The sequence below is a fragment of the Schistocerca nitens genome, chromosome 6, assembly GCF_023898315.1.
Source record: "Schistocerca nitens isolate TAMUIC-IGC-003100 chromosome 6, iqSchNite1.1, whole genome shotgun sequence".
Taxonomy (NCBI): domain Eukaryota; kingdom Metazoa; phylum Arthropoda; class Insecta; order Orthoptera; family Acrididae; genus Schistocerca; species Schistocerca nitens.
Genome location: NC_064619.1, coordinates 470,207,582 through 470,220,839, shown reverse-complemented (window position 1 = coordinate 470,220,839; position 13,258 = coordinate 470,207,582). Strand labels below are relative to the sequence as shown.

The 13,258-nt window shown below is 39.8% G+C and overlaps 1 protein-coding gene across 1 annotated transcript; it reads left to right on the top strand.

Moving 5' to 3' along the window:
* Nucleotides 1-9,670: 9,670 nt before the first annotated feature.
* LOC126262259 (GPI mannosyltransferase 1) lies at nucleotides 9,671-12,721 on the top strand. Its single transcript, XM_049958748.1, has one exon. The coding sequence runs from the start codon at nucleotides 9,809-9,811 to the stop codon at nucleotides 11,027-11,029; it is 1,221 nt and encodes a 406-aa protein (XP_049814705.1). The 5' UTR covers nucleotides 9,671-9,808; the 3' UTR covers nucleotides 11,030-12,721.
* The last annotated feature ends 537 nt before the right edge of the window (nucleotides 12,722-13,258 follow it).

Sequence of the window (13,258 nt, the reverse complement as noted above, 5' to 3'; positions counted from 1 at the left end):
GATCACAGGAGTAGTATTATAATGTACGATACACTATCTATCTAGGAGATGGTGATTCTAAGGGATATAAAGCTGTAGAGGAACTTGAACCTTATGGCAATGAAATTCACATTAAAAAACAGGAGTGCATTGGACATGTGCAGAAGCGCATGGGGCCTCACTTGCGCAAACTAAAGCAGACATTAGGATCCCAGACACTTAGTGATGGTAAGACACTTGGAGGAAGAGGAAGCTTGACAGATGAAGCAATTGATAGATTGCAGAGGCATTATGGGTGTGCAATTAGGTAGAATACAAGAAGCATTGAATATGAGGAGAGCGGTATGGGCATTATTTTTTCATACTGCATCAACAAATGAGCACCCACAACATGCACTGTCCCCACAGGTGATGACTAGGGCCCGGATTTTAATTACCTAAAAAAACAGTGGAATATGCAAGCATTTATGACCTAAAACTTACATAAATATGACCTTAAAAAATAAAATATGACTTAATAGAAATTTATTTAAAGCATTCTTGTTTGTTTATTTAATTTTTTATTCACCATAAAGTAATACAAAATGCACTTCTCAAAATATTGTAAGTATAGTTCTTTCTTTCTGTAGGGTTTGTGGCTAATTTGCACCTATTTTTTGAATGTCTGAATCTTTTATTTTCTAAACACAAAGTACAGTGAAAAGATCATCTATCGAAACAGTAAAACAATGTTTTTATTTCTACATGGTATTTAAAGCTTTTCACATTATTTGATGCTGTATGTCAATCTTCAGTATCTGCAATGCTGCACTGGATCACAAGGTGCATTTTCAGGTTTTCCATTTTCAAAGATCTACGGTTGTCGCTGAGGATAGTTTTGTACCTGGAAAAGCTCCTCTCCGCTTCACAAGACGTCACTGGAGCATATTTGAAGGCAGCCAAGTCACTGGAGTTCAGCTTTGTTTCAGTATCTTCAAATGTTGCAGCATTCCTTGAAAGACTGTCACTAATTTTGCACAGTGTAGAATATCCAGGATTCTGTTGGAGAACACTTTGAATTTTGGTTTTCACTTTGTCAGCCACATGACCACAAGGTCGACCCAACTCACTCTGCACCTGAGTGCCAACAGCTACCAGTCGTTTGATGACTATTGATATCACTGAAAAATTGGCATTGATGTATGCCAAGTTTCGAGACAATGTATCTGTAAAAACTTCTTTCACAGTTTTGATAGCATTTGATTCATCACTGTCAAGCTCACAGAAGATTGTCTTTATTTGGGTGTAGTTGGTGCAGTAATACTTGACAGCATTAAGCCGAGAACCCCATCATGTAAGAACAGGTTTAGGTGGGAGAGGCGTTGAATTTCTGGACCCGTAACGGAGCCTTCACATAGATTTTCTTGCCACAGGAAATTAATTTGTCCACGTCAGGGTAATTTGATCACACCTCTTCGGCAACTCTGTGCAATGCATGTGCATGGCAAGTGGCGTATACCATACTGGGGTAGAGAATCTGCAGCCCTTTGGCTGCTTTCGCCATATATGAAGCACTATCTGTTACAAGCAGAAAAACGTTCTCTCTTTTCACACCATCCGGCCACAGTAGCTTCAGAGAATAGTCAAACAAAATAGCAATCATCGAATTGTTTACTCTGTCGAGAGCTTCACACATTAGTAGGAACATATCTCCAGGGCCATCAACTTTTAGAACACAAACAACAACATTTGTAATATATCTCCCACTAATATCCTAAGTTTCATCTATCGACAGCCAGATCTTTTGCTCAGCAATAGTAATTCGTATTTTGTTGAGCACATCATTGTAGCATACGGATAAATAGTTCTTTCTCAGTATAGATTCATCGGGAACTGGATGTGTTGTGTACTTCTCCAAGAACTGTCTGAAGCGTGGATTCTTCAGCTTTTCCAATGGGATGTTGCAGGACACCATCTCACACAAATCCTTGCACGGTTGACGATTGACCTGTCTGTTCAAATAACAGCATTTGCCTGCTGTTATTTTCAGCACTTAGTTTCACACAGATGCTGTGTGTAGCGGTATTACAGTGTTGTTGCACATTAAAGCTGCTTGTGAGATGTCTGCTTGTGTCTGTATATGTGTGGATGGATATGTGTGTGTGTGAGAGTGTATACCTGTCCTTTTTTCCCCCTAAGGTAAGTCTTTCCGCTCCCGGGATTGGAATGACTCCTTACCCTCTCCCTTAAAACCCTCATCCTTTCGTCTTTCCCTCTCCTTCCCTCTTTCCTGATGAGGCAACAGTTTGTTGCGAAAGCTTGAATTTTGTGTGTATGTTTGTGTGTCTGTCGACCTGCCAGCGCTTTCATTTGGTAAGTCACATCATCTTTGTTTTTAGATATATCGTTTTATACATACATACGTACATAAAAATACTTTCTCTTCGCTTATTACCAGTTACTCATATTCTTCCCACTATGATAACCTAATCAGTTCTCATCTTCCAGCAATCCCCTAAAGTCAATAAAATTATATTGTTACGGATGGGATGGAAGTTTCTTAAAATTATTTTCTGAAATCATTGTATTGTCCAATGTTTAAACCCCCCCCTAGTGCCCTACTTTAATTTGAAGATCCTGGCGATACTTAAGTATCCTAAATTTTAAAACAGGCTACATGTAAACAGTTTGTAAATATAAATACATGGAATAATTAAAATATTTAGATCCCTATAAGGTGGTCAGAATGAACTGTAGGCTTAATATTACACATTGTAAATCCCAATAAGAGTATTCACTTTCAGGCCCTCGAAATTGCATGACACAATTCAGAGCTTGTGGGGGTTACTGTTAAAGTAATTTCCTCATATCATATTTCAGATTATTGTATATATGCACTTGTAAAATAAATCTGTTCATTAAGAGACTTGGTAAGGTGTAATCCCATTATAGTCAAGTTTGCCACAAGTTCAGTGATCTTATGAGTGTTCACTCATTGATCTTAACTTTGCCAAATGTGTTCCAAATATAACTAATATAGGATTTAAATGACCTACATTCTCATTTTCTGGATAGATTTTGCTATTTTGAGTGTGATTATTTTTCCCTGTTATAGTGCATTTAAAATAAGTTCTGACTTTTGACAGTTCTGCACAAGGCGAGTTTGGGGGAGCGTAGCAGCCAGCGTGTGCCGAGCGCATCAGCGGCTGGTAATAAAGACATGCCTACCTTACGTCTTGAACGTTCGTGGCTGCCAGGCAAACATTCTTTGGCGGTAAAGAAATGACAATAATGAACAGAACAGTTATATCAATGATCTTTTATACATACTCAACAGTTATGGTGTAAGTGGAGCGACTCCAAGGGAAGAACCGTCACTGTCCTCTTTCTAGGAACTGGTACTGGTACCGACTGAAATTACCATCTCTTCAATCTATTCTTCCAGCAGTCCTTCACAAGTCCAAGTCTCTTCAACTACCTTCTTCATGTGTCTGACAACACGAAACCAGTCCTGAGGAATAACACTTGCAATGGCTTCTTTTGTCAGTTTTTCAACCACACTGAACATAAACTTATTGTTGTTTGCCACCTTACATTTCACCTGTGCTCATATGTTGTCAATAAGATTTAAATGTGCGTGATATGGAGGAAGCCTGATTCCATTATGCCCTTTATCGGTAGACAGTTTGTTGATCTGATAGGGTAGGTGATTTGGCTTGTAAAGTGCTACAAGTTCCATTAATTCTGCCTTATTCATGCCAGGTTTAACCTTATCCGACGGAACTTTTCTTTGCACCCAGAGCAAAATATCTGCTTTCCTCCACTGCATTGTCAGAACTTTATCTATCACAACAGAGTAGTATGGTGCATTGTCCATTGCTGTTGTCATATTTGGAGCAATATTCTGCAGCAGAACATCAGAAAACCACTCCATGAAAACTTTGGAGTTAATTTCCTCATGATAATTGACCTCCTTCCTGGAAAGGAACAGCAATAAACAGTTTGGAATAAACTATAAGCAGAACCAATGTGGAGGACGATTATCCTGCCACCCTTGCCTATCAGCACTTTCGTCATTCTTTATGCTGTGTGATCTGTCCACCCCTTTGTCAATGTGTGACATGCATTAACTCTCTCTTCCAGCCACACAATGTTTTCAAACGAAACATTCCTCACTGGACGCAGATATCTATCTCTCCACACCGCTGTGTCGCTTCTCTTGACGATAAATGTTAGAGATGAAAACTTTTCGTGTCGGAAACTAAGCTTGTGTAAACAGTTTCAAAGTAACAACCTTCTCCCATTGAACAGCTCTTCTTCTTTGAGGCTGGAAAGAAGTTCGTTTAAGGTAGGATATTCCTTGCGCTGATAATAAGCGTACATATGTCTCCGAATTTCTTCGTACTGGAACACGTCCATCTTTGTTACCTGTCTGTCGTAATATCTTTTTTTGCCTGGAGTTTCTAATAAAAAATGACCTGGTGGTGCTTCTTCACTCACCTCTTCCTTTCTTTCCTTCTCCTTGCCAATTCTCAGCACCATTGATTGATGAATGTTAGTGCAGCAGTTGCTCTGTCCGCCACTCTTGTAACATCTAAAATCGGACCACGGTTATTACACTTGAGTTCAAAATAACTGTGCACAGGGTCACACATTCGTGACCTTGGCCACGGATTGGAATTCCCCTTCCATGGCTCATTATCTTCGCAGCCAGTGAATGTGTTCTTCAACGACCTCTTTCACTGCATATCTCGTGTTCAGACAAGCTGCACTATTATTATCAAAGCAACACTAACACAAGAACACTCATTCACAACATCTGAGAACAGCAGAAGACTTCAAGGACAAAAGTAACACTTTACAAAGAAGCTAACGAATGCAGAAGCGAGTGAAGCACCACACCACGTGGTACTGTTTACCCCCGGCTTTGCAACAGGGGCACTTTACCAACCGAACTGCTGGTAGCGTGGTAGGGAAAGCTGACTTGCCATTTATGTTACCTGGGCAGTGGTGTCACATCCCTTCCGGCGAGCCAAACGTCAAAAGTCGCAACTAATTTTAAACGCACTATAGAGCTACAGACTTTCACAACTGTGGGGTACCCTGTTTGATTGGTATGAAGTAATTTAATGTGAACTTCAATGAAGTATCATTTACTAGCCTGTATAAGAAGTACCAATAATGAAATGAATGATGATGTAACTCTTTTCTTTGTACGTGCCAAAACATCACTGGTCTTGATAATTGCAAAATGTAATGCTGAAATATGTATGCATGCATGTGACACGAAACATGCCATAGGATGATCTGTTCGTGTGAGGCCTTGTAGTTTTTTCTCCATAGTAACTACAGGACTGTAATAGTTAGCCACACATGCTGTTAAAAGGCTGATTGACATCTTTGACATTATGATTTCTGCTGACTGTTATATTGTTTTCTACCGGATATGAGTTGTGTACCATAGTCATACCGTAGGGGCGACATAAGTTAATGAAGTTTTTGTAAAATGTACATATCAAGGGCTGAATGTATTTTGGACAGTTAGCAGCCGTAATGATGCAGTGAATTTTTTGTGTGAAATATTACTAACAAGGTAAGTACATGATCTCACACTAAAATGTGCTTAGAATATAAATCACTCATACGAGAAAGGTGGTAAGAGCCATCTGCATGCAAAACTTGGCTGTTGTCTATTAGTGCCATCCAGCGATGGCATATTGTACATATTTGAACAAATACTTACTCTGGTTTTGTGAATAGTACAGCTGCTGTAAGAGGCCATCTTCTGGAGTGTTCGGTTGTGGGTTGGAGTGTAAAGAGTATACATCAGTATCATGAGACAAAATAATTCAATGAACATTGTTCAAATGTTAGAGGCAACTTTGTGATATGCTGAATACGGAAACATAATTTGAGTCAAGAATATAAAGTAGGTTGGCGTAAACAAAATATTTTCGAATTTGGAGGAAAAAATTGGTGATTGAAATTTCGTGAGAAGATTTCGCCGCAACGAAAAACGCTTTTGTTTTAATGTTGTCCATCTCAAATCCTGTATCATGTCTGTGACTTGAACTTTCTGTCAAACTTTAAAACAGTATGCAGTGTCACAGTTTAATAGGGCAAGAACATATGGATCTACTGATCACTATAAGTATCTGCAGATGTGGGCCCTAGAAGCATCTAAAAGTGTTTGGTCTGGACAATTTCACAGCTTCAATTACTTTTATCAACAAACATAAGACTGGATATGTGATTTCTTCCAGATAATTACTACCAAGGGTTTGTGGAGAAGCAGACAATTATGTAACAGACTGAGGTGTAGACAAAGAAAAGGTTTGAAAAAGTGACCTAGGTCAATTTAATTTTGAAATTTCTTTATTGTCAACACTCAACACTATCTTACAGAAGAGAGAAAACTACAGCTGATGGGTTCCAGTCTATGCATAGCTCTACATACAGCTACACCACTGATGATGTGGTATTATCAGTGAGTAGTAGATTAGCTAACAAGCTCTATACCTGTTTTCAAAAGCCACAAGGCAATTTTGTCTCAGATATTTCAAAGAAACTTTAAGCAAGACAACCACAAAACATTAAAGTGGTAGCAAGTGAAAGTGTAAAAATGACAGAAGAGCACATGAAACATTCTCTAACTATAGTGCACAGTGATCATGTAAATGACAACGCATAGAGCCTGCAATGGAACTGACTTGGATTTTATGCTTTCCTTGGCAGCACCAGTCTCAAGCACTGAAAAGTAGAAAGTCCAATTGAGTGTGCAGTGATGTTTGCTCGTTTATTTGCACGACACTATAGTTCAGTAAAACACACACACACACACAAGTTTCAATGTGTGATATGGGATCAAGGAATTTGAGATTGCATAACAGGAAAATTTTGCGGGTGGAGAGAAGGTATTGCAAGATGATTTGGGCCTGATTGGTAGTGGGGGGAGGGGGGGGGGAGTAGCTGAGGTCAGTTATTAAATACTGTGATCATTTTCAATTACAGTGCCAAAGTTTCCAGTTGTGGCACAAAATGAACAGTTCACATTTATCTAAAAATGACTGTTCAAATTTACCACAGTCCTTTTAGTGATTCATCAGATGTACTGTAATTACACTGTATGTAATAGTTCATTTAAATCAGTCCATAAGTAACATCACCTTGTCCAGTAGTCACTCGCTCCGATGACAATAACCTTTCACAGTATGTGTTAATCACAACACAATTCATTCACATATTCATCAGTTCGAAGTACTGTAACTATGTGAAAGTTTTTGTACATGAAAGTTCTGGAGGTTCGCAGTTGCTGATGTGGTTACACTTAGAGCATATGCGTAATTGAGGTGGGAATCAACACTGCATGCCTGTAGGAAATAGATGTTACTTGTTCACTTTCAAACTGCAGACTGACTATTCCATGACTGATATAGCAACAACAATAATCAATTTTTGAAAATATTATGTAATTGGATGGATAAAAAAAATCTATTCACCAAGACTCCATTCCTTTTTCATCCTATCCGGTAATTTACCCCTGACCTAGATCACACACACACACACACACACACACACACACACACACGACTTCAGTATCTGGCAACTGAAACCACACTGCGAGCAGCAGCATCAGTGCATGATGGGAGTGGCAACAGGGTGGGGGAAGGATGATGTTGGGGCAGAGAAGGGGAGGGATAGTAGTATATGGGTGGGGGACGGTGCAGTGCTGCTGGGGAGTGTGTAGGGATGAGGTGTGAGAGGGTAGGGCAGTTATGTGCATTTGGGAGGTTAGATGGAGGGCAGGGGAGAGTTGGGGGAGGGGAGTAGCAGAAAGAGGGAGAAGTAAAAAGACTGGGTACAATGGTGGAATGAGGGTTGTGTAGCATTGGGATGGGTACAAGGAAGGGGCTGGATGGATGAGGACAGTGACTAAAGAAGGTTAAGGCCAGGAGTGTTACGGGAACGTAGGCTATATTGCAGGGAAAGTTACTGCCTGTTTAATTCAGAAAAGCTGGTGTTGTTGGGAAGTATTCATATGGCACAGGCTGTGAATCAGTCATTGAAATGAAGGATGTTGTGTTGGGCAGCATGCTCAGCAACAGGGTGGTCCACTTGTTTGTTGGCCACACTTTGTCGGTGGCCATTCATGTAGACAGACAGCTTTTTGGTTGTCATGCCCACATAGAATGCAGCACAGTGGTTGTAGCTGAGCTTGTAAATCACAAGACTGATTTTATGGGGTGCCCTGCCTTTGATGAGATAGGTGATGTTTGTGACTGGACTGGAGTAGTTGATGGTGGCAGGATCTATGGGACAGCTTTTGCATCTGGGTCTATTATAGGGATATGAGCCATGAGGTTGGGAGCAGGGATTGTGTAGGGACAGATGATTGGAGCAACTCTCCTCCAGGGTTTCAACTACCTCTCATCATGCCCTGAAATGAGAAATGTCCTTCGTACTACCCTTCCCACCCCTCCCACAGTGGTATTCCACCGAACCTACACAGTATGCCGTCCATCCCTACATATCCCCTGCTTCCAACCCATTACCTCAAGGCTCATATCCCTGTAAAAGACCATCTACTCCAGTCGGGTCACAAACATCACCTATCCCATCAAAGGCAGGGCTACCTGTGGAACCAGTCATGTGTTCTACAAGCTAAGCTGCAACTACTGTGCTGTATTTTATGTGGGCATGAACGGTCACCGATAAACATATTTTCTGAATTGCACAGGTAGAAACTCTCCTTGCAATATACTCTGTTCCCATAACCCTCCTGGCCTCAACCTTCATTAGCCATTCTCCTCACCCATCCAGCCCCCTCCCTGTTCCCATTCGAGCACTACACAACCCTCATTCCACCATTGCTCCCAGTCTTTTTACTTCTTTCCTTTTCTGCTACCTCCCCCTCCCTCCACCCTCCCCCACCTCTCCCCTGTCCTCCGTGTAACCTCGTGACTGCACCTGCCCTCTCTCCACCTTGTCCCTGCATGCACCCCAGCAGCACTGCACTGTCCGGCATCTCTACCCTACTATCCCTCCCCCTCCCTGCCCCAGCCTCCTCCTTACCCCCACTCAGTCGCCACTCCCATCATGCACTGGTACTGCTGCTTGCAGTATGGCATCAGTTACCTGAGACTGCAGCCGTGTGTGCGAGTTGCATGTGAGTGATTTTTGTGTGTGTGTGTGTGTGTGTGTGTGTGTGTGTGTGTGTGTGTGTGTGTGTGTGTGGTCTATTTTTGATGAAGGCCTTACTGGCCGAAAGCTTTATTTGTCACAGTCTTTTTGTTGTGCCTGTCTGCAAACCAGCAGCTCTTGTATTTGACAAGTTTTAAAATCAAACCTTTAAAATCAAACCTTTAGAATAATTACAGTATTTTGTAGAGGCAGATATACAAAACAGGACTTACTCAGGTATGCCATATAACTTATGAAATTAGTACTGTGAGAGAGAGAGAGAGAGAGAGAGAGTGAGAGAGAGAGAGAGAGAGAGCAAATGTAATGTGTGTGCTTTCTGTTGCAGTACCAGGCACCATGGAAGCAGTGCAAGCAGCTCGTGCACGATTAAGGAAGTATCCATTTCTTCTTTCAAAGTGCAGCACTGAAGCAAGTCAGTATGCCACCTGTGTGCTGAGCAGAGACAATATTAAACATTCTGAGTGTGAACAAGAATTTAAGAAGTTGACTACTTGTCTTCAGAAAGCTGCACGGGAAGCAGGGACTCGGCTGTAGAAAATGCATGTAAATAAATTGTAAATTAAATACATAGTTCTCTCTATTACATAGTTGCAAGAACATGCTTTAATATTAAAATTGTATCAAGAGATAATAATAAGCAGTGAAAACAATGGCAGTGTCCAACATTTATTTGCATTGCTTAGTTGGTTTTTTTATAAGGCTCTTACTTGTAATATATGGTGAAGTTCATGACAAACTTTATGTTGTCCAATATACAGATATAGATTACCATGTCTTCACAGATGCTGCACATCATATAGTTTCAGGACGGTCCCCATATGACAGACATACCTACCGATATACACCTCTGTTAGCAGCATTTTTAGTTCCAAATGTTTTGTTTCACCCAGCATTTGGAAAGGTTTTGTTTTCATTTATTGATATTGTTGTTGCATATATCATTCACCGATTGCTTCTGACTAAGGGATGTAGTCAAACTATTGCTATTAATTGCTCACTAATGTGGCTCTACAATCCATTTCCCATAGTTATTTGTACTCGGGGGAATGCAGATGCAATTTCAGCTGCTCTGGTCTTGGCATCATTATTGTCTGTGCAGAAGGGCTGTAGCATTATGACTGGAATAATTCATGCAATTGCGACCCATGTTAGACTATATCCTCTTGTATTTACATTACCTATTTATATATCTGTAAAGGGTGATTCTGCTTCTCAGGAGGAGAAGCAGACGTCTCTAGGAAAAGTATTTTCAATGCTTTTTCCAGACAGGCAACAGTTGAAATTTGCAGTTTCATTTGTTGTTGTATTAGCAGTAACAACATTATTCTTTTACTGGTTATACGGTTACCAGTTCCTTCATGAAAGTTTTCTGTACCACATTGCTCGTCGTGATACACGTCATAATTTTTCAGTCTATTTCTATATGCTGTACTTGACTTCTGATGTACCACTTCCACTTTGGCAAAGAATTTTTGTTGTTTTTCCGCAATTTGTGTTATTGATAGTACTCTCATTTGTTTATGGGTCCAGGAAAGACCTTGATTTCTGTGTTTTGGCCCAGACAATTGTGATGGTAACGTATAATACTGTTGTTACGTCACAATATTTTATATGGTTCTTATCTGTGTTACCTGTCTGTGTGCCTTTCATAGCAATACCGAGCAAGCAAGCTGCTACTTTTTTTGTCCTTTGGATTTCTGCACAAATTGCCTGGCTTCTTCCAGCATATTTGTTAGAGTTTCAAGGTCGTGACACTTTTATGTATGTTTGGCTTCAAGGTATTGCATTTTTCTCAATCAACATTACTGTTCTAGTAAGATTTGTACAAACATATAAGTCCTGTTGCCATAGTAAGTTGAAAAGTATTTAGTATGTATCAGTGCCAATAAATAGCTGGCTTATGGAATTAATACTATATGTTTGAAATTTGAATTGTGTGAACCTGATTAAACAGTACAGTGAAACCTCTATATAACGTTTTTCAAGGGACCACAAATTCTGAACACTGTATAGAGGAAAACACTATAAAGAGGAAGGCTTCAAATTAATAATTATAGGGCATTACTGAAGATCAGGATACCACTAATCAGCTTCGACAAATGGTGCCATAGACGACATTTTAAATTTTCACAACACTATAATATGATATTCATTGCAAATGATCAATGTATCAAATGATTAGTGTTTTGTAATTAAAACATAGGGCCTGGTAGGTGAATGGGTGAAATTAAATTGATCAGTTTGTACTGTAAAAAGTTATAACAGATTCTTAAGATATGACATCATTGTCCAAAGCTGACAGGTGGTATCCCATTCTTCAGTTGACCCAATTATAGAATATGAGCCAAATTTTGTTTATGATATACTGAACATATTACATAAAAACACAGTAAATGATACAGATTAAAAAAAGTTAAGTTACAAAAAAATAACTTTAATAATTAAATTATGAAATGGAACTTAAATTTGCACAAAACTCTAGGAACCTATGCAATCTGAAACCCCATACCTATGATTTTTTAAAATATTCAAGCAAGCATGTTTGTTTTCTATTTCTCCTAGACTCTACGGCAATCATTTCTTGCTCCAAATGAGCAAGTTGGAACTACTCTTCTGTCCTCATGTCTATGGGCCATTATATATCTCCTGAATGTTTCAAAGGCTTCAGCTGCCTTAGTATATGAGGGAACAGGGTCATCTTCCTTGTCACTGTCACTTTCATTACCACTGTTATTCTTCAAGCTTCTCTCTGCAGTCAGCTCCTCAATACTTTGTACTCCTGTGGTTGCCACGTTGTCATCCACAGACATAAAGTCCTCAAAAGTGACAGAATCACTGCCTATTAATTCCTGAAACTCTTGCAAATCGCCTGCAACATCTTCCACAGGAGCTAGCTGCCATCTCATTCTGACAGAATCCCGCTTTTGTGAAACAGTTTTTAATAGTTTCAACACTGACTTCCCTCCATGAGTGCATAATTAAATTCATTGCCTGTAAAACATTCAGCTTCACTTGTGAGCTCTGCTGGCTTCCCGGTTTTCTTTGGTCAAAGCCTTTTTTACAAGGGCTGCCCTATATTTAACCTTAAGGGCTTGTGTTATTCCCAAGTCCAAAGGTTGCATATGGCTGGTGCAGTTGGGTGGCAGGAATATTACTTTCACATTTCTCAGAAAGGATACGTCTGGTGGATGTGCCGCACATCTATCCACAAACAGCAGCACTTTTCTTGCAGCACTCCCCATTTTGGCATCAAATTCTCTGAAACCAAGTTAATAAAAGTTCCTCCATTTCATTGTAAGTCAATGGTTTCAAATGCATGTGTTTCGAATTTCCACAATTCTCAAACTCTTCCATTATCGATGATCTGTTTTTCATAATAGTGTTGAGTGGGCCAGTTCAAACTGCTTCGCTAGCTCCACACTACCCACACCAGGAGATGCCCCCACTTTTTTAATAACAGTAACCTTCTCTTCCAGAGAAATGTTCTTCCACTTTTCACTCGTGTCCACTGATGAAAGCTTAAAAAAAAAAAAAAAAAAAAAAATTATATCGAAGACACACTCTCACTAGACACATGCACTGTTTGCTGCTCAGCTCACATACCACCCTATGAATACAAAGCATCAACTGAAATGACGCCAAAAAGATGGCAAGCAGAATGTGTGTCACATGTCACATGACCGGGTTCTGCCGCTGACATGTGAAACATGCTCAGCGTGGGCTTCCTGAGCCAGTGCAAACTGTGAATCCACAAAACGGAAAATGATGTGTCTACATCCAGTCACTTAAACATTACAAAGAGGTAAATAATTGACCAGGGTTCCAAAAATATGAGTGTTACATGGAGGAAATTGTAATATAGAGGAAACACAGTAAAGAGGAAAATTTAACATTGTTTATATGGGCTTTTAGTCGGGACTGAAAAAAACGGATGTAACATAGAGGAAAACATTATATGGAGGAACGTTATAAAGAGGTTTCACTGTATATAAACAAATTAAAATTTGCAAGGACCAAAGCAAGTGGTCTTATTTACAAATACCAAAAAATACACATATAGAAGCATGTAACAGCTTCTTAGGGTCTCTTATTGGCTGCT